The following is a 22,963-nucleotide window of genomic DNA, read 5'->3' on the forward strand; positions in this document are numbered from 1 at the left end:
TGCAGCTTCACTGCTACCTAACACCAAGAGGAGGCTAAGGTCATTCTTGGGGTTAGTAGGCTGGTATCGCCGACTCATCCCCAACTTTGCATCAAGATCTGCATTACTAACTGAAATGACTCGTAAATCCAGCCCAGTAAAGCTGAAGTGGACTCAGGAAAGTGAAAATGCTTTCAAAGACTTGAAAAACTGTCTGTGTCAAGAACCTGTTCTGCAATGTCCAGATTTTACTCTTCCCTTTACTGTTCAGACAGATGCTTCTGGAGTAGGGCTGGGAGCTGTGTTACTGCAAGGAGGTGAGGGAAACCAGTTGCCTGTGCAGTACATCAGTCGGAAACTCTTCGCACGGGAAATGAGGTATTCGACTATTGAAAAGGAAGCGCTTGCTATTAAGTGGGCTTTAGACACTTTGAGATATTACCTCATTGGGAAAGAGTTTGTTCTGGAGACTGACCATCGTGCGTTACAGTGGATCCATAAGATGAAAGACACTAATGCTAGAATCACCAGATGGTATTTGTCTCTTCAGCCTTATCGTTTTCAGGTCCAGTATAGACCAGGACACAAGAATGTCATCGCCGACTTCCTGTCCCGTGACTCTGAGGAGTAACGGTCTTAAGGGGGGGGGTGTGTGACAAAGTGGGTAAGAATTACACCACTTGTCCCTACTTTTATCCATCATAACATCATAGTTTACAGATTTACTCATGCTTGTTCACCATTTAACCTTATGTTCAGTAACTTTTCATTTGCAGACACATTCTATCCCGGGTTTGTTTGTAGTTTGTATTATGTTTAGTTACAGTTCATTTAACAACATTTTTTTGGTTAAATGAAAACATCTACAAGTATTAAGTTTAGTTATTTATTGATTAAGTTCTATTTTCATTATTCAAACATTCTGTTACTCACCATACTTACCATGTGCTACAGACAAAGGGAGGAAGCAGCCAATGATGTCCCATATTTATACCCTTAGTGACATCATTGGTGATGTCACCAGGTCAGTTCATGTGGGGAGGGGTGATTGTAATTTAGGTTGTGTTTATTTACTGTGATTTTGAATTATTTATGTATATGGCATGTTTATTAGTAGATAAACTATAGGAAAGGGTTTTCCCCTTATCAGGTGGTTATAGTAGAATAACTGTAGTTAATTCCTGTGTCAATAAAGTAAAATGTATACCTGCAGCGATGGTATGGTCCAGATTAGGTCTGGATGGAAGGGCCTATATAAAGCAGTTGCTTTTGTCGTCGAGGGGGAATGACACATCAGTGTAGCTGTGTACACATGATGTTTGTTTAAGTTGAGTTACTATGAGTTAACTTTAATCAGTTAGGCCTAGATTAATTATTTTTTTGATTTTTTTGTAAAGTGTGAACATGGACTGCACTGTAAATAAATCACTTTGGTATCCCTGGACAAAATTCTCCGTGTCTTCCTCCTACTAAACGGCCACTCAGGTCGGCCTACATCACACTCTATTTTATGGTTTATAGAGCATAATGATGACTTTGCAGATATTTTATTCTTTTTATGGGTATTTTAATGGCCAATTCAACAAAAACAACTGAAACCTCTTAAATATGCCAAGTGCTCTAATAATTTTGGCCACCACTGTATATAAATACATACATACATACACACACACATTTAGCAGCTAAATAACCAGATGTTTGTGTGGCGAGGCCCAATGGCTAAACTAGGGCCTCTAATTAATTTTGTATATTTAAATTTAAAACCGACAACCACCTAGGAATAAAGGAACATAGGACTCTAAAAAGACCTCACAGGTTCTTTAAAAAAAAAAAAAAAAACAGCAGGAGAATCAGACTCAGTTAAAAATTAGATTTATTACAATAATTCAATAACTCTCCAAGGACGGTAAAATACTATCCAGGCCTGTTAAAAATAATAAAAATGTGCAATTGAAGGTTCAGTAAAAACCACGTTAAGAGTCCAAGTCCGATGCAGCGGCTCCTCCCGTGTCCACGCTCTCCCTCTCTTGCCTCCTCCCACGCCGACCCACGGTGTCCTGAGGCTGTCACACAGTCTTCTTGGGTGCGGATGTCCAACTGTCGACCCAGACCTGAGTAAAGCAGCGCGGCGGACACTGGCTACTGCTTGTCCCCTCTCTTCGACTCCTCGTAGCGTGGCTGGTGGCTCTCAGGAGAACCTTCTCAGGACTGCTTCCCCAGCGTCTGCTGTATCCCACAAGCTCCTGATTCTCCTTTCTTCTGTCTCAATAAAGCCTTGTGTCTGCCTCCCCGCACCTGCTGCTCAGCTGGTAATTAGGTCAAATGAAGGTGTGGGCGTGGCACTCCCAGGGTCGTCAACAATACACAGCACTAAAATAGAATAAATGTAAAACAGACAAATATGACAGTAAAATAAAATGCACATGTATTTCTGACCCGGTTACATTTGTCTCAGGAGTTGATGGAGAAGAGTTTAAGACATGTCAGGCCAGTATTAATTTTGCTCTCAGATTAGTCTGCTGCAAGTTAAACACTTTAATAAAAAATAAAGACTGACTTATTTTAAGCCTGAAAGGTTCACTATTCACTATTCCACCCCCTATGCTAATGTTTCCATGGTAACAGTCAGTGAGAACTTCTGACCAATGGCACCAAATATTAAAAAAAGAGATAAACATTGCTCATAATTCAGTTTACCAACAGGGTTGTGGATTGAGTACTGAGAAGGTAAAGAGTTTTTACAGACTGATGGTAGACAAGGAAGGAACAGACACTGTCAGTCCAAGGAAACTATATGCTGAGCCTGACTGAGGAGTTAGCAGAAGTACTGACCCTGCCACATTAAGAAGCCCCATTGCTCTCCTCATCTGATGCCCTGATCTCTGGCCTCAAGCAGCTGGCCAACCACACTGTGTTCACACTGTTAGCAACACAGTCTGGTAGTCAGAAACATTTGACCTAGAAAATTTGGACAATGTGCAGACGGTCAAGAAGCTGAACACCTCACACCAGTTTTTAAATTCACCAGTGAAATCTGATGTTTGTGTTTGTGCAATTTGAGACATTTCTACAGCAGAGATGAAGAGAGGCTGATGTCAGTTCTCTACAACCTGAATTTAAGTTAGGAACACTGTCAGTGGTGAGGGTCAATTATGGAGCCCTATAGTAGGCCTAATAATGAAATGAAAAAATCACATGAATGAATAGTGTAAACTTTTTCCTTTTTAACTTCTTTTAAAACTTTCTTTTTTAAGGTAAACTCAGTATGTGAATATATTTCAAAATGTACTTCCACTTTTAACATTTTAAAGTAAGCATAAAAAGCGATTGGTAAAAAAACAAAAACAAAACCTTTCAGTAGTTGGTACTAACTTGCTAACTAACTTGCTAATATTCTTTGCTAAATATGCATTCTTAGCCTCAAGAAAATACCATTATAAAAAAACACATGCACAAAATTCCAAAATTCTGTTTGTATTCTTTGTTTTTTATTATAATTTAATAATCATTAAACAAACATTCAAAAACAGTACCTTTTTAAACAGTTGCAGTAGTGCTAGCAGCTAGCTGTGACCTTTTTCTCTTCCTGAGATTCACTTATTAATATTATTTTTTTTCTTTTTTCTAAGTGTCAAATAATTTACAATACTTAATAATAATAGTTTTAATCTTTGGATTATGAAAACAACTTGAATCCATACATTGTTAAGCAGTTTATTTTCAGAGCGAGAGAGAGACAAATGTGACTGAAACCTGTGGTCGTGCCTCACAGCACGCTGACTCACAGACCAAGTAGTAACAGACTCAGAACCTCAAAGAGCTGCTGTTTTATCACTAGCTTCCCCATTTAACAGTCACCTTCTTCACTTCCTCTCAGCCTCGTATCACCACAAGCTGATGAAGCAACACAGCAAATCTGCTGCTGGCTGATATCCATCCATGTTGGAGCATGGGGGATCATACCCATCTTCAATTACATCCCATAAATGTCAGGCTGCCTCTTCAGTCCCTGCCTCTGTTAGCAATAGGCCTCACGAGGCCATCCGCACAGACGTGAGAGGAATCTGACCGCCACTATTTCCATGCACAAGTGTGAGCATTCATTAAGTGTGTGTCTTATCGAGAAGTGAGATGGAGAGCCAGCAGCAGATGGTCCTCCAAGTCAGAGCGTGATAGAGCAATTAAAATGATAGTCAATTAGGCCATGCTGCTAACTGACTCATGATTAAAGCCAGAGCTGATTAATAAAGTGAAAGCAGCTCTCCCCTTCTTGGCCTTAATGGGGAGGAGGTGTGATGGAGAGCTTCATGTGCTGATGCATAGACACAAATACAGGAACAGCAGGGCCCTTGTTTCAAGCTGTATGCTGGATAATTCAATTGCGTCCATCTCTGGGTTCAGCAATTAAAGGTGAAGTTAGCAAGATTTTTACTGTCACACAGCACAGAATGACCACAATACCTACAGCATCTGAGCATTTTGGTAGATTTGTTGCCAATAAAAGATTATTTGGACAGATGCTGAGACGTCTGGCTTCAAACAGGTGCTCAGTCCCTGCTGGTCCACTGCCCTGAACTGGATAATTTATGAATCACAAAACATTTTAAGAGTCAGTACACCCAAATAACAGAAGAAGAAGTAAAAGAAACACATTTATTTAGTAGAATCTATCTATGTAGATAGTTTTATTTGTCCAGGTTTTGAAATATCTGTCTTGAGATTTTTGCCTCCACTGCATTACAATGGATGTTGTCACATTTTAAATTGAAAAACAACATTCCTGTCCGAAAATAGTGCTTACAGGACTATTTGTAGGTATCAAGACTATTTATAATTATTATTATATTCTATTTTTCAAATAAAACGTTCTTAAAAATTTTCTATTATTTTTAAAATCAAGAATAAGTGTTGAGACAAGAATGTGGGAGTTTGAAATGACAACAATGAATAAGAAAACAGAAATGACTAATTAAGCTTGATCTAAATATTTTAAAGTTGTCAGTTGCAAAAATAAAAATGGGCTCCTCATCCACACTTTTCGAACCTGCCTCTCAAAGGTCCCTCTGAACCCATCCAAGTTGCTGATGTAGTTAATCTTCCAAAATATTAATTTTGCTAGACGACTACTTCTTCTTAATGGAGCTATTACTACATAGCAATGTGTTAGCATTAGCAGCTGTTTATTCACCAGTCTGGAAGAAACATTGCAACCTCATTCTATGTTTCCAGTGGTGGAAAGCAATGCCAGTGTTGACTCTTGTTTTACTCCCAATGGTGTAGTAGGTAAAGAGTTGTTGGCATTATATGCTTTGGCTTTGGCTTTATATCCTCAGCTGTGCATTATGCTTAAAGATATATATGCTGCTATTTCAGTCACTTATTTTCTTCTACTAAAGTTAGCATGCTAACCAGCTAACCCCGGCCAGTCTCGCCACTTTCCAATACAGAGTCACTGTAGCCTCTGCTCTGCCCAGAGGGCATATTATAGACTAGATGAGCTGCAGCTCTACAACCCACACAGTCCCAGAATCAAATATCTAATGCAGTTTTTGCAGTTAGAGAAAATTTTGTAAACTCTGGGATCCTGCGGTTGTTTATGTTGTTGAGATGTTAACTGATAAATTGCTTAGTTTTTGTCTGTTTGTTTGTTTTAAGATTAGAAAAAAGTCACAAATTAAATGCCCAGAATAAATGAAATGAAATGTAACTGAATACAAAGACATTATTTGCTAATGAACATGTAACATCATCATTAAACATTCCTTCAATAAGTGTAACTCACTCTCTCCAGTGGTAATGGTCTATCAGATGTCTGTGGAGGATGAACCTTCATAAACCTGATTCATAAATCCAGTAACGCAATATGGAGGTGTAGTAAATCAATTTTCATCAGATTTCTTTCTGTCCATATCCTTTTTAACTCATTTAAGATTTTTATAAATCATCTCAAAAACCTTGAGAGATAAATCCAAAAACTACCTGCAAGGCTGATGCCAGAAGAGTAAAATTAGTAAAATGTGTTTCTTTGTCATTTGAGTGAAGCCACCGGTAAAAGAGCTGGTTCTGTTTGTTAAAGGTTAAAATGGGAAAGCAGCTCATGAGCTGGTTCCACCAGTTCAACTATCAGTCACCTGGTTCACAGCATGAATCCTAGAGTGTGTTAAAAAAAAGCATTGAAAGGTTTGTTTAACACTGAGCAGCACTTTGCAACAGCCTTGCAACAGGTGTTTACTCCTTTTGGTCAAATGAGTGTTTCGCGCCATGAATTAAACCTTTACTGTCAGTGTTGTTATAAGTGCCCAAAGAGGACACCCACAACTGAATCCATTCAGTGCTGCAGTGCTGCAGTGGTGACTGGAACAGGCGCTTAACAGTTCAGCTCATCACCCTGTCTAATTAAGGCATTTTGCTGCTTTGGCAGCACTGACAGTGACACAGGTTGACTCTTTCACAGCTGGTTCCTGCATTTCCAAAATAAACCTGAATCTCACTCCACACCACGTCCATGTCCAAAGATGATCACCTGTCACTCGATTGCCTCTTTGTTTGCTTTGCTGATAATGCCTGCTATTTTAAATGCTGCTAAAAGTAGAATTGTGGCACCTTTTCATTGACGTTTCCTTATTTTGCTGTTGTGTCGTTTTCTTGTCAGTGTGCTCTTAGTGTTGCCACTTGTATTAGTTGGAATGGCTCTAACCATTTGCAGTTTGCCTCCACCAACCCACCTTCCTCCTTATTTCATGTTGTTGATTTACTAAATGGCAAATGAACTTGCACCTTTCTGGTCTTACTGACCACTCAAAGCACTTTACAATACTTGCCACATTCACTCACTCATTTATACATCACAATCACACACTGATGGAACAGCAATCAGGGGCAAGGTGGGGTTCAGTATCTTGCCCAAGGACACTTTGACACACAGACTAGAGGAGCCGGGGATTGAACCACCAACCTTCTAATTAGTGGACAACCAACTCTACTTTCTGAGCCACAGCCACCCCTAAGATCCATGTTCATTAATCCCCATTAATGAGATCCTCCTTGAGGCATCTCAGCAGAATCAGCATAGCTGCCTGGATTCATTCAGAGCTCCCTCATGCAGAACCAGAGAGATCGTCTTTTTTATCCAACACATTATTCTTCCTCGTTAAAACCTGGCTCATACATTACCCACAACGCAACTTCCTGCCAGAGATTGAGTTATGCTAAAGGCTTGGTAAACTCAAAGGCGCGAGAGAAACCAGGCAAATGTTTGAGGCTCCCAAGAGGAAAAGGAACCCCTTATTGGCCCCTAATACCCCTAATAGAGGCTGTGCGAACACAAAGAGACTGGATAAGCTGGTCAAAAAGGCTGGGTCTGTGCTTGGCAGGAGTCTGGACTCACTCAGGACTGTTGTGGAGAGATGGAGGCCATCTTAGACAATACCAACCATCCTCTCCATTCTGGCAGGACAGAGTGGCAGCTACAGCTGCAGCAAACGTCTCATCTCACTGCGCTGCAGAACAGAGAGGTTCAGGAGATCCTTTGTTCCCACTGCCATCAGGCTATACAACACCTCAGCCAAAGAAGTGGACTAATCTAATTATTATTGTTTATTATCAGCTGTTTTTATTATTATTATTATTATTAGTAGTAGTAGTAGTAGTATTAGTATTAGTATTAATATTAGTATTAGTATTATTATCAACAATGAGCTAATGGACACATGGAATTTCCCCTAGGGGATAAATATCTAATATTGATAATATAATCTAATATTGGGACATTTTGCATTGACAAATTATAACCCCCTTAAACCTCCTAAACCTAAAGATTAGATACAGTGCACTTCTGCTGTCCCAAAAGCCCCCTAAATGGGGCCCCTACTGATGTGTGCTGTGCTCTGATGGTGTGTACCAATTGCCTGCATTTAAGGCATTCAGGGGACATCCGTAGATTGTAGCATCTGCCTATAGTCTGCATGGAGGGGCAGGGTTCTTTGCCTGGAGTCCCAGAGTCTAGGATCGCCACTGCACACCCCCGTGGTTGTTTTTTTACTTTTCAAACTTGTAGCTTTCAGACTGACACTGACTCAAGTGACATCATTTGTAGACATTTATCAGACCTCACACAGAGACCAAAACCTGAGGTTACTAACTACATCAGGACACCTGTGCTACAACCAAAGAACCTGTGCAGAACTAGTTGGTGGACGGATTCAATATTGCGAGTCAAGAAATAGCTCATTTAGGTAACTCTCCCTAAAAACACAAATGGTCATTTTTACAATTCAGTTACAGATTAAAAAACTGTTTTCGGTCTTTATGCTAAGCTAAGCTACCCATATCCTAACTCGAGCTCTGCACTAATACACAGACATACACTGGAAGACATTAAAAAGACACAAGAGGACTCTGGTGTCATTCACAGATTTATTTGAACCATAACCATGTATCTGATGTTTGGAAGAGTCAATGGAATAATTCAAATATGAAGCATTTTAAATACAAACTCTAGCCCTGAAATGGATCTCTTTGGTGTGATGCTGTTAAATCTTTGCAGATGCGGCTACGTAGAACTAGCATTGTGTTACGCCAGGAGCCCCAGACGTTTCCTGTTTGGGGGCCCTCTGGGAGCCGTCAGCCAGGTCAACCAACACCTGTACAGTCTGGGCGAGCCGGCTCAGCCCCTCATCCTCCATAATGAGCTGAGGAGAACACAGGGAATCCTGGGAAAGGGACAGAGAGAGGAGTGAGCAGATGCAGGTGATATACACACACCTTTCAAGAGCTTTAATAATCATCTCCAACAAGATGATTTAGTGAAATAGTTCCAGAACAAGTTTTTGTTCGTACATTTGTGTCTGTTGTCACGGCCTTAGAGCCGGGTCGGGCCGGGTCCGTCACACTGTGTACAAATTAAAGAAATGAGATACAGGCTGTTTGTTTGTTATTATCATCAGTGTGTTAAGGATCCCAGATGTTGAGCCCCAGTTTGTTTTAATTAATGCATTTAAAACAGTGTGAGCTTTTTTGATGGTGTCAGAAGCACTGGACTAGATTCAGTCTGGTTAATTTGGTTAATCTGGTTAAATTAATTTCAAATCTAGCCTTTAACCACCATCAGCACTCAGAGGACGGTCATCTTAATTTCCTTTGTTTTTATTGTCATATTGTTTCACTGACATAACATCACATGTAATTGTAATGCTTTTAGGTAAATTACAAAGTGTCTGCATGCATCAAGTGGTTTAGTAGAAAAAAATCACGTCATAGTTTTTGGTAGTTTGATGAAATACAACTGAAGTCAGGACTCAGTCATTAGAGGTGTGGCTAGAGCCAGGCTAGCCCTGTGTCCATTCTTTTTGCTAAGCTAGGCTAACCACGTCCTGACTCAGTCTCTCTACTTAAAGTGACAATGCAGACATAGACTGAAAATAAAGATGGATGTAGCCTCCATGACATCACCCACAGGTTTCTGAAGAGCGGTTTTGAGGCTGAGAGTGAGCTACTCCACTGTCACCATCTTAGCTGTGTCTGAGTCTACCCCTAACTCCCAGCTAATCCAAAAATGGACAAAGAGGTGAGGTGTGTGTGGGGCCGAGACACTGTTGGTTTGTGGCAAGCATGCTCACCCTAAACCCTAAAAATTCACCCCCTGTGTGGTTGTCATGGAGGAGGAAATTAGCTATAGAGACCAAAACTGTTTTTGTGCCAGGCTGTAAACACGTTTATTTCTGCTGTGAAGTTGGACATTTTAACATGGGAGTCTATGGGGATTGACTCTCTGTTGCAGCCAGATTCTAGTGTTCATTAGGGGAACTGCAGCCCTGTAGGATGCTGCTTGTAAGCCTGAAAACTGTAGCATCACAGTAGCACAAGTGGAAAGGAGTCATACAGTTCGCTAACATTAGTCACAATGACCAGGCAAGACCAAATAACACTGTAGCAGCAAAACATCTGACTGAACTGAGGTTAATTTCTTGTGAATTCAACTTTTAATTTGTAAGAGGGAGAATGTTTTATTTGTTCTTCTCGTACGCACCTGGAAAGAAAGCTAATTTCCCCACATTTACTTTATACCTGGCACATGCAGGGTTCACTGACCTGTTGAATGACATGTGTCTCTATTTTGCATTATTAGAATTCTCCAGCAGTCAGTTTAGTTGTCATGTATAATGAATATGAGTAAGGTGTAAATTTGCTCTAGGTCGATTAAATAGAAATAGAATTGGGTATTTCAAGACTGTTAAAGCCACTATAGTATATCAGATCTGACTAAATATTGATACTTTCAATTCTACGTCTTGTTTTTGAACATTGATTCTAGCATCAATACGATCCATACCAGTTTCAGTTTCTCTCTTCAATGTTGGACTCATTTCAGTGGAACTGTCTGAGCAAACAATGTCCCACAGTTCATCCCACACTTTGCTTCTCATTTCGTGTGTACATGAACCAATGCGCAGCACAGCACATCGCACCACTCCGACACATTTAAGCAACAATGGAGCGCCTTCTCTGGTTCACCTGGTCGAGCATGTGCTGTTCAATTTCATTCCTTACCTGGTAGGATCCAGCCCCTGCTGTTTTCTGGATGTGATCCCCTCTCTCCCTTTCCTGTCTCTCTCACAAAAATACCAAAAGTACCTTGAGAAAATAGTATTGTCATTCATGCAGCACTTTTTTTACAAAGTGTTGAATAAATGAAACCACTTTTTGCTGCACACATGCTTCAGTTGGGAGTCAAATCCAGGCCTCACAGGTAGCAGGTATTATTTCTAACATCCTTAAAATGTTTGTTAACCTTTGACAAATCCTTTAGTGCTTATTCAAATGTATTAAGATTTAGCATTTTGATGATGCATATGCCTCATAAATCATGACACTGCTCTCCCCTACATGATGATACATAAGCCACTTTTAATAATAAAAAGCACCAATATCTGTGATTCTGGCTCTGTATTACTTCGTATCAGATCGAAAAGAAATGTTGTGGTATCGCCCACCCCTAGTGGAACATTTGCACATGGGGAAGCACCATCATTAAAACAGCTGATTCCCCGCAAAGAAAACGCCACAAAAACAGTAAAGATGTTTGTCGACTGTGTGATTGCAAGTGTGAAGGCTGCAGCTCGGAGGGTGTTGTTGTTTCCACTTAGCAAAGGGAATTTTGAAAATGGTAATAGGCATCAGAAGCGGGAAGCAAGGAGAACACCGCCTGAAATAGGCGGCCAGTGGCAGGAGTACACCTTCAGTCTACATCCAGTGAGTCAGACTGCATTTAGATACAACTCCAGGTAGCATCTCACCCTGAAGGAGAGGAAACTCCAGGTTTAACAGTTACATACAGAACTTATGATTACTGATAAAGTGAGCGACAGTCTGTCTGTGAAATGTAATGGAGGTGTTGTTGATGTGTGAATATAAAGGGCAGCCAGGTGGTGAAGGGGTTAACACATTTATAAGACTTGCTCAGTGGCATTCTGTAGCAGAGCATGTTATCTGAGAAACATCCACACACCCTGTCAGATGCCTCCAGGCCTGAAATGAAAGCCATTAAATCAGATTCACTTCCACTTTCCTTTGGAACAAGCAACAAGACAGATCAAAATAAAAACAACCACACGCTCACTAATGTTATAAAACAGAAAGGTTGTGATGTTTAATGGAAACGCTCAGCTGTACCTTCAAACACATGTTAACTAATCCAGGCTAACATGTGACTGACTGGGTTCTTTAAACTTGAACATCTGTGGACTGTAGTTATGAAATCAATGCAATGCAGTGGCTGAATTAAATTTGATGAACCAGGTTAAACAATTTCCAACTAAAAATTAAATCTACCAAAAATCTATGATAAAGTTAACAGGTTTCCAGGTCTTCAGAAAATTGAGTTCAGTAATTGTTCTTAAGTCATTTCATGGCTGAGCAGACGAAGCCCCACAAGGCTTCCTCCTGATTGGGTCAGAAAAACAGTTGAAGCTTTGATGAGAGAAAACATAGCGACATCTAGTGATTCGAAGAAATTAGAGCAGTCATTAAGGAGAGTGCAGTTATCACAGAACTTGTCCAAGGGACGACCTGATAGTCAAGTGGGTCTGTCCTACCACATCCATCAAAAGCTCAACTGCTTCCTCCATGTTCATTTTATCTTGTGGGTTATGGATGTGTTCACAATCCTCTCCACCCACCCTAGTGGTTAAGTTAAGTTTGAGTCATGTGACAACGGAAGTGTTATACAACAAGTTCAAACCAATGTGCTTCATGCAAGTGGACAAGCTTCAGAGTCTGGCTGCAACAGGATCATCGCTAGTAAGTAATAACTAGAATCACCTCCTCGTGGCATAGAAATAAAAGTTTATTATGTAAAAAAAAATGGACATTAGGAATGGAAATGAATTTATCAGGTGAGAAATAACATTGTCCAGTGAAGATATACAGAAACATAAGATTGGACAGAGTTTTAAAAGTGAGCTAAACCTGTGTCTGCTCCTATATTTAACCTTCATGTGGTCATCTGATACTCCTGTAGGTTTGACCACTCAGCACTTACCGTTATCTGAGTGGCTGTTTATTCATGTTAAACAAGCACATAATAACTTAGAAACTGAGGTTGTTATAAAGTTGCGAAATCATTACAACACACTGTTCATCTTTAGCATTTAGCTTTGAGCTGAACAGCAACATGCTCCCTACACTAACATGCTAATGTTACCTTGTTCATCATCATAGTTTTGCATGCTAACACTTGCTACTGTAATTAGCACTTAAAGTTATAATATGTAACTTTCCCATATTAAAATGTCTGTGTTTTTTTTTGTTGTTATTACATTTTCCCAAATTTTTCCAGTTATTCTGAAACCTAGAGAAAAATGTAATTTTAATATGATGACGCTCATTTGGGCGACTGTCAATGACATCATATCCCCTATGCATGGGTAGGTGTTGTAGTTTCCTGCCAGAAGCTCAACATTGACTTTTATCTAGTTTTAAGCCACATACACTTTCTACACCACCATATATTTGAACCAGGTGAAGGATTGTAGTCATTGGACGTCTGGATCTGAAATTATCTGAGAAAAAAGCTGAGTAATGTTAGACAGCTCAGCTCCCAGCTGCTGGAGACTTCCTATTCTGTGTCCACTGGAGAACATCTGCAAATCACAGATTTTTGAAAAAAAAAGTGAGACTGCTTTATTCTTTTACTTGTTTTAATCCCCTGGTCTCCCTGAGCAGGAGCTCATTGGGAATTATTCGGCTGCAGGTAAAAACTTTGGAACATCTGGTTCATATTTTATTAAAGAATCAAAGGTAAGCAGTCTCCGTTTCCAGCTACTACTTGACGTTATGTGTCCGCTGACAAGTGTTGGTAAATTACTGGTTTTTTGAAAGTTATTTTTAGAGCATTTTTGCCTTGATTTGGATCTGTATTTGTTTGTAATGGAGAGGTGGACACCTTTGTGGATAATTCAGCTGCTGGTAAAAACCTGCTCAACGTTTGGTTCATAAATTAACAGAGAAACAATCAAAACTGTTTTATTCAGTGTTTTTAATGGTTTGATTTCTTGAACCACTGACACTGAAGGAATCCAAACCAGAAGGAGCTTTCGGTAATGGTGGTGAAGACAACAACTCCCATGATCCCATGCTACTTCTGACATCACCCAATGTTGTCTTTTCTTATGGTTTTGATTGAGAGAACCCTAGATTAAGAAGTTACAGACTGTGTGTTTAACACAAATTACAGCAGGGCCTGATGGGAATGTCATTAGTTTTGCAGGTATAACTCAAACTGAGGTTTTGACCTGCTGGTGGTGCTATGAAAAATCAGAGGATCAGAGTGGATTGCCTGGGCAACATGGATCTGTACCACATGTCATGACAGTCCATTCAGTATAGCTGTAAAGATATTTCACTACATGTCAATCTCATGGTGGCACTAGAGGAAAGGTCAGGAACATCTGCACACAGTTTTAGCTAGCCACAGCACTAACATGGCTCCCTGCAGTAACTGCATGCTGTGATGTCACGAGAGGGTGTGTCCTGGGGGGTAAATACCTGATGGCTGCAGTCAACCCCCATAACAAGTCAAGGAATGCAGAAATGACCCACTTAGCACAGCTGAGAAGGATTGAGGCTGATTCACTGCTGGAACACAGCCTACAAAAAGCCCAGAGAGAGACACAGAGCGAGGGGAAGTGTTTGGAGGACGCTGACTGCAGACCAGTGGGTAATGTGTTCAAGGAAATATTTGATGGATGGAGAACTAATTTTGAGAGACATTTAAGTTGATTTGTTACTGGTTTTGATGTGACAAAAAGTCCTGTTTTGTTGATAACTTTGGGAAAACCTCAGTAAAAGATTTGATTTGTTTTGAAACGCTTTGTGTTGTGGTCTTCTTGATGCCCCTGCCAGACATTCTGTGAGTCAAACCTCCCATGCCATCACAATGCCTATGTGGTATAGGGGCTCTATGACAGATAAACTAGTTGAGCTAATAAAAAATGGTGATGTGGCAGTCTAATCGGAAAAGATCAATGCACTGAGAGCAAGAGATATGAAGGGTCCCAACAGCAAAGTTAAACTGACATGACCACTCTGATGCTGTATGACCTGGATGATGCATCATCATAGCTTAGATTTAGACAAAGAATATAGTTAAAGAGACAACCTATCATATTTCACCATGATCTCAATCAGCCAATCATTTTGTTGCTGTTCAACTTTAAATCTGTTCTCTCTCCTATCAGCTGTAATTTCAGGCAGATTGCTGCAACTGTCCTCTTCCCCTTTCATCTCCTGGCTGCATGTCCAGCATCTAGGTTGAGCTCATCAGAATCCATTCATCAGCACATTCAGATCTTCCGAGTCCTCATCATTTCATCCTCACAACCACCACTAGTGTCTAGATTTCCTGCACTACACACAGCATCTTCCCCCTCTCTAATATGATGGCATCACAATGGGGTCTAATTACCAAAGACTCCCTCACCTCTCACTTTTCCTGTTTTGCACATGGCAATAAAAGTTTTTGCTTGTTCAAATATTTCCGAGTCTCTCCAGATTGAACTAAGATTATCAACAGAATGTGAAAAAAGAACAGTTTTGATGTTATGTATTGTGTAGCAAAGATCTACTGAAGTTAATATGCTAGCCACCACTGCATCCTCCCTGTCTCTCTGACTGGGAAGACTGGAATGTGACAGTCCTGGTTTCTTATGATAGGAGTGGACACCATTGGCGTCGCCAGTATAGTATAGTATAGCCCCAGATATAATTATTAACATAAATCTGAGTAGGTCTCTGTCAGGTCTGTGTGTGTGTATGTGTGGGTGTCACAGGGTCTGTAACCCAGTGGTCAGTGAGTGAGTGACATAACACGTATTGCGGTCAGGTGTCAGCGACTCAAATTACAGCGTGAATAGTTCCAAAGGAGAAATGGCCTAAGAACATAAGGGAAAAAAACAAATACATCTTTTTGGATTTTTCAAAAAGAGCAGTAAGGGTAAGCATTAAGCTTGTGTAATAACTTATCAGTGATGGTTAAATTTGCCTGTTTATTTATGATATGAATCATATTCAGCACTGCAGTCAGTCATGATGAGGATTTGATTGCAGGTACTGTTAAGCTAGCAGGCCACACTAGTGTGATCCAACAGCATTCAATTATTGTCCTTTAGCTGAGTCCTTCTGGCTGATCAGATGTCCGTAAAGCAAACTAAAAAAGCAACAATTGACTCATCTTATTGTAGGTTTGGAACAGTGAAGCTGCACCTCCTAATGAAGGCAGGTGCTCTACTCTATCCACAAGCAAGTAAAATCATAAAAACCCTCTGAATTTTCAACCAATTTTCAAGCAGTTCGCTTTGTTACAAAATGCCATGATATGTATTTGTAATACAGAATACTTGGTAATATATCAAGTAGTTATAAGGTGTTTAAAACCAAAACACACGGCATTAATTGTATCTGAAAATTCTGTGTGTGTGTGTGTGTGTGTGTGTGTGTGTGTCTGTGTGTGTGTGACAGAAATAAGTTCAAATTTAATATAAACTAGTGTTAAAATAAATGCACTTAACTGTTTCCCCAGAAGCAGATGATGGAAATAGAAAGAGAGAGTGCAGCACATGATGGAGAGAGAGAACAGAAAGAGAGAGAGAAAGACTGTAGCAAAAGATGAACAGTTTTTGAGGTACACATTTAAATTTTTCAGTGATTAAGAAATGTGCTTTGAATGTAAATAAGGTACCAGAGTGTATAAAAAAGTATTAGAATAGAGTATGTTTTTTCAAAGATTTTGCAGGGGAGGATCCCCGCGGATCACTCTACACAGGGCTGGGCTAAGCCCCCAATCTCCTCAAACCCTATAAATACCCCTGATGGACACCCCAACTTTCTGGTAAAATGCTATTTGTTTGCCTTTAGACTTGAGAATTGAATGATTTTTTTTAAATCATCATCTAAAGCTCCACTACGATCAGCTAACATTGTGTGTTAATGTATTTCATCACTCCTGTGTGACTGATGTCTGCTGCAGTGGTTCTGAATCTTTTTAATTTCAGAGTCAGTCAGAAGGGCCCCTGGATCATCCTCAGTGACCACTGAGACCCCCAGAGGAACTCACTCACTCACAAACACTGACATTTCCCAGAACGTTTCGAAGATATTATTAAATCTCCATAATCAGTGCTGCTTACTCTGTGCTGATTACTTGATTAACTGGTGAGCCTGAAAGCCTGAAAAAACACATGAAATGGAGCTAATCCAGAGCCTGACAACACACAGTGTCATGCTGCAGAGAGCAAAGAGGAGACAGCAGAGTTCACTGAGTCACAGACAGGCTCTGCCCTCCACTTTACACAGTGAGCAGCTCCAACACAACCAGCTGGAGTTTATGACAGTGAAGCTGCTGTTTGGAGAACACACAGGAGCTGCTGAGGAAGTTAAAGCACAGAGGGCAGTGGATTCACATGTCTGCTCACAAGTTCACCGCACTCTACTCTACAAACACTAATAATGACACAATTGAACTCAAATGTCTATGAGGATAAAATGAAGTGATAACATTTTACATCCAAAAGGCCAAAGGTCAACGCCACTGTGACATCATAATGTTCTGCAGAAACACTTCTGGTCATTATTCAACACTATAACTTAGAAAGGTGTGTGACCTTATGTCCAGTAACTTGGCTGGTTGGTGGAGGAAACACCCCCGCACATACGGGTGACAAAACAGCTCACAAATACAGTGCATTCAGAAAGTCTTCAGACCCTTTAATTCTCTCAGTTTTTTGTTATGTCGCAAATCATTGGGAACCTTCTCCAAGAGCACAGTGGCCTCCATCAGTCTTAAGTCTGGAACAACCAGGACTCTTCCTTGAGAAGGTCTTAGTAAGAGAGGTGACCGAGAACTTGATGGTCACTCTGAGCTCCAGAGATCCTGGTTGTTCCAGACTTATCCATGTCATAATGATGGAGACCACGATTCTTCTAGGGAATTTTCAATGTAGCAGAAGCACAATCCTGCCTCTGAGCTCTGCAGCAGTTCCTTCCTCTTCATGGTTTCTGCTGATCTGTGTCGTCAGCTGTGAAACCTTATATAGACAGCTGTCTATATCTCATGATATATATATCAACTGAGTTTACCATAGGTGGACTCCTGTCAAGGTGTAGAAACATGAGAGAGATCCAGAGAAATGAAGGACCTGAGCTAAACTTCAAGTCATAGTAAAGTGTCTGAATACTTATGTCAATGTGAGATTTCTGTTTTTACTTTGGAATACATTTGCAAAACTTTCTGTTTTTGCTCATTGTGGGTTATTGAGTATAGATTGATGAGCATAAGACAAAACATGAAAGAATTGAAGGATCTGAATACTTTCTGAATGAACGCCACATAGTTTCACTTTTTAAAAAGGGTTTATAATTTCCTAAAACAGGAGCAAATAGTGTATTTGTGAGAGACCATACAGTCCCTGACAAAAGTCTTGTCACTTATCCATTTTGTAGAAACAACAGCTTATAACCTGACTTTTAATTAATCCATTGGTTTTAGAAATGGCTCATATGAAAGCTAAAACCCTCCCAAATTATGTTTAATATACTAAAATAAATTTGCTTCACTGAAGAAAGATTGATCATTGAATGAACACAGAAAGGTCAGATTTTGGAGTAAGAGTAATGTGAAAATTGAACAAATAATTTACTTCAAGTACAAAAATATGTTGCATAACATCAGTGAATTAAGTAGTGGTGCTGTGAGATCCATATTTAATATCTTGTATGACTTCCATGAGCATGAGCTTGAAGAATCCATGCGGTTCGACAATGATTCATACAATTTATTGATGAAGTCATCAGGAATAGCAAAGAAAGCAGTCTTACATGCCTCCCAGAGTTCATCAAGATTCTTTGGTTTCGTCTTCCATGCTTCCTCTTTCATTCTACCCCAGACATGCTCAATGATGTTCATGTCTGGTGACTGGGCTGGCCAGTCCTGGAGCACCTTGATCTTCTTCGCCTTGAGGAACTTTGATGTAGAGATGGAAGTATGCGATGGAGCACCATCCTGCTGCAAAATTTGACCCCTTTTATGGTTGGGAATGTAAGAGGTAGCTAATACTTCTTGATATTTTAGGCTATTGATATTGCCTTCCACCCTGCAAATCTCTCGCACACCCCCATACTGGATATAACCCTAGACCATGATTTTTCCGCCACCAAACTTAACTGTTTTCTGGGTGAATCTCGGATCCATGCGGGCTCCAGTAGGTCTCCTGCAATATTTGCAGCGGCTGTGATGTAATTCAACCAAAGATTCATCTGAGAAATCCACCTTCTGCCACTTTTCCAGCGTCCATCCTTTTAGCAGGCTGTGGGCCTTGGCAAATGCCACACGTTTTTTTAATTGCCTTTTGTTTAGTGCTGGTTTCTGGGCACTGATTCGACCATGGAAGCCATTTCGAGACAGAATTCTACAAACTGTCCTGGTTGACATGGGGACTTGAGGTGACCAGGCCTGGTGGAGCTCTGCTGCAGTGGAAAAGGGGCTGGCCTTGGATTTTCAACCCAACAAACGGTCCTCCCGAGCAGTTGTCTTGCGGGGTCTGCCGGACCTGGGCTTGTCAAAAACATCTCCAGTCTCTTCAAATCTTTTTCTTATTCTTTGTACTTGATGCTGAGACACATTGAAGGTGTCAGCCACCTCAGCAGTGGATCTGGTCTTCAGCCTCTTGATAATCAACGCTTTGGTCTCAGGGTGAATCTTAGGCATGTTGTCAGAGGTCAAGTTGCAGTTGATGTGAAGGTCTGGTGTGCTGGGGTTCTTTTTATTCACACCCACTAATTGATTGATCAATTATTGATCACAGGTGAGGCTGTAATCTAGGATTGGGTGCATCATATGACAAGGCGACAAGACTTTTGTCTTTGCAAAAACTGACTCAGTGGGCTTTACCAAGCTGTGAACGTTAGAATGCTTTTCAGCAGTTTCGTTTGGCACCAAAACATTATTTCAAAAGCTGTTGGGATTGAAAATAGCCATTTCTTGTAAAAAAAAAAATTGATTACAAATATATTTGAGGGGCACTTAAGGTCAACTTGTACCCAAGCGACAAGACTTTTGTCAGGGACTGTAGTGTGAGGAATTAGCAGCAGCATTAGTCAACAATGAAGCTCTGTGGCAGAGAATACTTGTTAGTAGAATACATTGATTGATTGATTGATTGATTGATGGGATTTGGCAAAAAGAACAGAAATATAGAATATCATATGTAATCAAAATTGATTTGAAATGAAAATTTAACTTGTGTGGACATGCTGTGGTGATGCAATCAGACATGAAAATAAAACAGTGGTTTGACTATAACTAATCTCATATTTAGGCCACGTAACTCCATCCACTGAAGACCAGGAGATGCAACTGAAAATAAAAGCTAGGAAGTGGAAGATTTTTTTTTGGTCAGGCAGCTGCATACACTCTTATCACATATACAGTTCTTGGCTGATGAAGCAAAAGCAAGACAGCAAGCAAGCAGACAAACAGCAGCTGGTCCAAGTTTCATTTTTAATAATTTCTTTACAGCAGGAAGAAAAAACAACTTTACATATAGATTTATATAAACTCAAAAATGATTCTTAATAATACAAGACTATTATATAAATATAAAACACAACAGTATTTCTGCTCTGCTAACATGTTTAAGAATATAATTCGGTCTAAGCCAGTGAATTAGTTACTGTGTGTCACTTATCCAGTTCATTTATAAAATATATATTTGAATTGAAACAGTATAAATTTCATCTGAACAGCAGGTGAATAAAAAAACTTCAGTCAGGGGAGGGGAGGTTTTTAAAGTGGACACTCTGACCTCGAGACAGCAGAGAGATGGACAAAATGAACCAGTGATCTATACACTTTGTTAAATAAGTAAATTGAGTTATAAAACTATATTTCAACAGAATGAATTTTTAAATTTGGGGTTTTTAAAAATGGCAACATGAGTATTTTAGTTTAAAACATTCAAAAAAAAACAAAAGGAGTAACACATCTTTGTGTTGCAGAGATATCTACTGATGTTAGCATGCCAACCAGCTAGCCCGGGCCTGTCCTGTCTTGTAATACCACAATGTACTTCCAGAGGCCACAGTGAGTCACTGTGGCGTCCAGTCCAACATCAGAGGGTGAAGTAGTAACTAGCAGAGAATAAACCTGTGTGGCAGCCATTTACTCTTTACCGGGCCAGTAAAAACTCCTTGTTTTTTACAAGAGGAGTAGATGCCCCAACTTCCTGATAATGTGCTACCCCCTATTTGTCTGGAGTATGAATTTGACAGCTGACCAATTCCTACATATTGTCCCTTTAAAGCTGGAGAGAATCAGTCCAACTCGAGCTTTAGGAGTAAAGTTAGATCAGTGTATAGTTGATTTCTGATATTATGATGTTCCTCTCTGGCCAAAGCAACAGCAACAAAGCCTAAAAATATTGTTTAGACCATATTCTTTTAATTTTCACCTGACATTTTTATTGATAATAATTTATATTTTATTAATTTATTATTTAAAGATATTTCATTTATGCTGGTCACCCCACTTCACTCATTCATTATTTTTAATTTCAGTACAAAGTTTTGGTTTACCATTACGGGGACAACTGTTTACAAACTATTTTTAGGGTTTTAGGATCTTGAATCCAAATAATCCGTCTCTCATTTGGGCCAAGGGTGTCAGGAACCTGTTGTTTTCATCTTAATTATAATTTATGTATTTTTGAAGCTTAAGAATATATTCATGCATTAAATGTGATGAAAATTACAAATTTCTGCAAGTGGGTTCAGGTATGTCCAGAGGGCTCCATAGCGCCCCCAAAGGGTCATGTTGGGATAGAGTTGCTTGGGAATTCGGAGGAATAATTGCTCTTTTTTTTTTTTCACTGGGCAGGAAGTCAGCCATTTTAGATTTTTACAAACACATTTTTGATGTCTTCTAAATCTCAAATTTTACACCAAACTTGTAGCTGTTTCAATTTGATATCACAGAGACTGACAAAAAGGTCTCTTGGAGCCACACTCTTAAGAAATCAGCCATTTTGTGATTTTATTTTGAAATTTTTGTGTATTCTTTGCCATTTACAGGGGTCTTACTTTTATGAACTCTTCCTAGAGGATTAACCAGATTGACTTCAATTTGGCTCAGTACAATCTAGGGACCTTTGCGATGCTAAACAGTGAAAACTTTTCTTAGGACAGCACGTGTGTGGCATTTACTTTACATGTTTTGCATGAAACAGAAAGTTGTTGTTATTCTAGTGTACATGGTCAAATCTGCTCCAAAGGCCTGGAGACATCCAAAGGGCATTAATCAGTTATAGTCATAGCGCCACCTACTGGGAACACATAATTACATGTTTTATAGTTTTATCCTCAGAAAAGCCTCAACACCTTGATTATGCTTTGTTGTAAAGATTGATTTTCATCAAACGCTGTTGCCATGACGGGGCTACAAATTTCTTTATTTCGACGTTGTCCAATCTGCCCCAACCTTAACTGCCCCAATCCACCTCAAATGTAGTAAGAAAAATCTTAGTTTTACATTGATGAGGCGACACAGGAAGTGACATTTAACTAATTATTTTTCAAATTCAGTGAGAGAGTCATGTCATATAACCTGTTGGCTGCTGCCCCCCCCATGGGCTCACAGTGTGAGGGCTCGCAGCTTTAATTGATATTATATTTTAAACTCACATCAGTCCGATAAGCGTTGTAATCAGATCCCACTCTGTGTTTAGTTGCAGACATTGACCTTCTATGAGCAATAAGCCGAACACAGCATGTGGTAGAAACAGCAGAGGCCTTCAATCAATTATTTACCATTCCAAAGAAAGGAGAAAACTTTTTAATGATCAATGTTCTTTTATCTCTGAACGATTGAACATTGATTACTTCTAATTTACCTGTGTGTGTTATTTAAAGCACACACATTGATTTCACAAAGCTTTAAAACTATTGGCTTACAGGCTTTAACCAAATTAGCAAAGCCTTTGCTGATTCACCAGAGACAAAAGAGAAACAAAAACAGAGGAAAATAAATAAAAAAGCAATAATTTAATAACCTGTTTACATTTATACAAACATGAGGTCAGCCGGTCAAACTGACCAGTGAGAACAAAAATAGACACACACACACAACCTCCTGGAGGGGTTTGTACCGTCAGTTTTGACACATGAAGCCTGGAGGGGGTTTGATGCAGCAACACTGCCACCTGCTGCTCACAGTTAACACAGCACACACAGAAACAACAGCAGTCTCTGCAAGTGGTCAGTTTTCATTAATTAAAAGGCACTGTATCACATCACTAAATGTCCAGGTTCCCTAGAAACTAACCTACATCTCTGCATCTCTCTCAAAGCAAAAAAAAAAAAAAAAAAAAAAAAAAAAAAAAAATCACATTCACAATTCACTCAGGTTCAACAGTTTCTCCCTCAGGACAAACAAACCGAC

General features: G+C 39.7%; 1 protein-coding gene across 1 annotated transcript in view; it reads right to left on the reverse strand.

Moving 5' to 3' along the window:
• Positions 1 to 8,380: 8,380 nt before the first annotated feature.
• lrch4 (leucine rich repeats and calponin homology domain containing 4) overlaps positions 8,381 to 22,963 on the reverse strand; it is a 69,130-nt gene continuing 54,547 nt past the window's right edge. Inside the window, exon 18 of the mRNA XM_022747800.1 lies at positions 8,381 to 8,690. Coding sequence (XP_022603521.1) covers positions 8,541 to 8,690 — 150 coding nt within the window. The 3' untranslated portion in view covers positions 8,381 to 8,540. The remainder of the gene's footprint in view (positions 8,691 to 22,963) is intronic.

The sequence above is a fragment of the Seriola dumerili genome, unplaced genomic scaffold (genome assembly GCF_002260705.1).
Source record: "Seriola dumerili isolate Sdu_G_001 unplaced genomic scaffold, Sdu_1.0 BDQW01000111.1, whole genome shotgun sequence".
NCBI classification, from domain to species: Eukaryota; Metazoa; Chordata; class Actinopteri; order Carangiformes; family Carangidae; genus Seriola; species Seriola dumerili.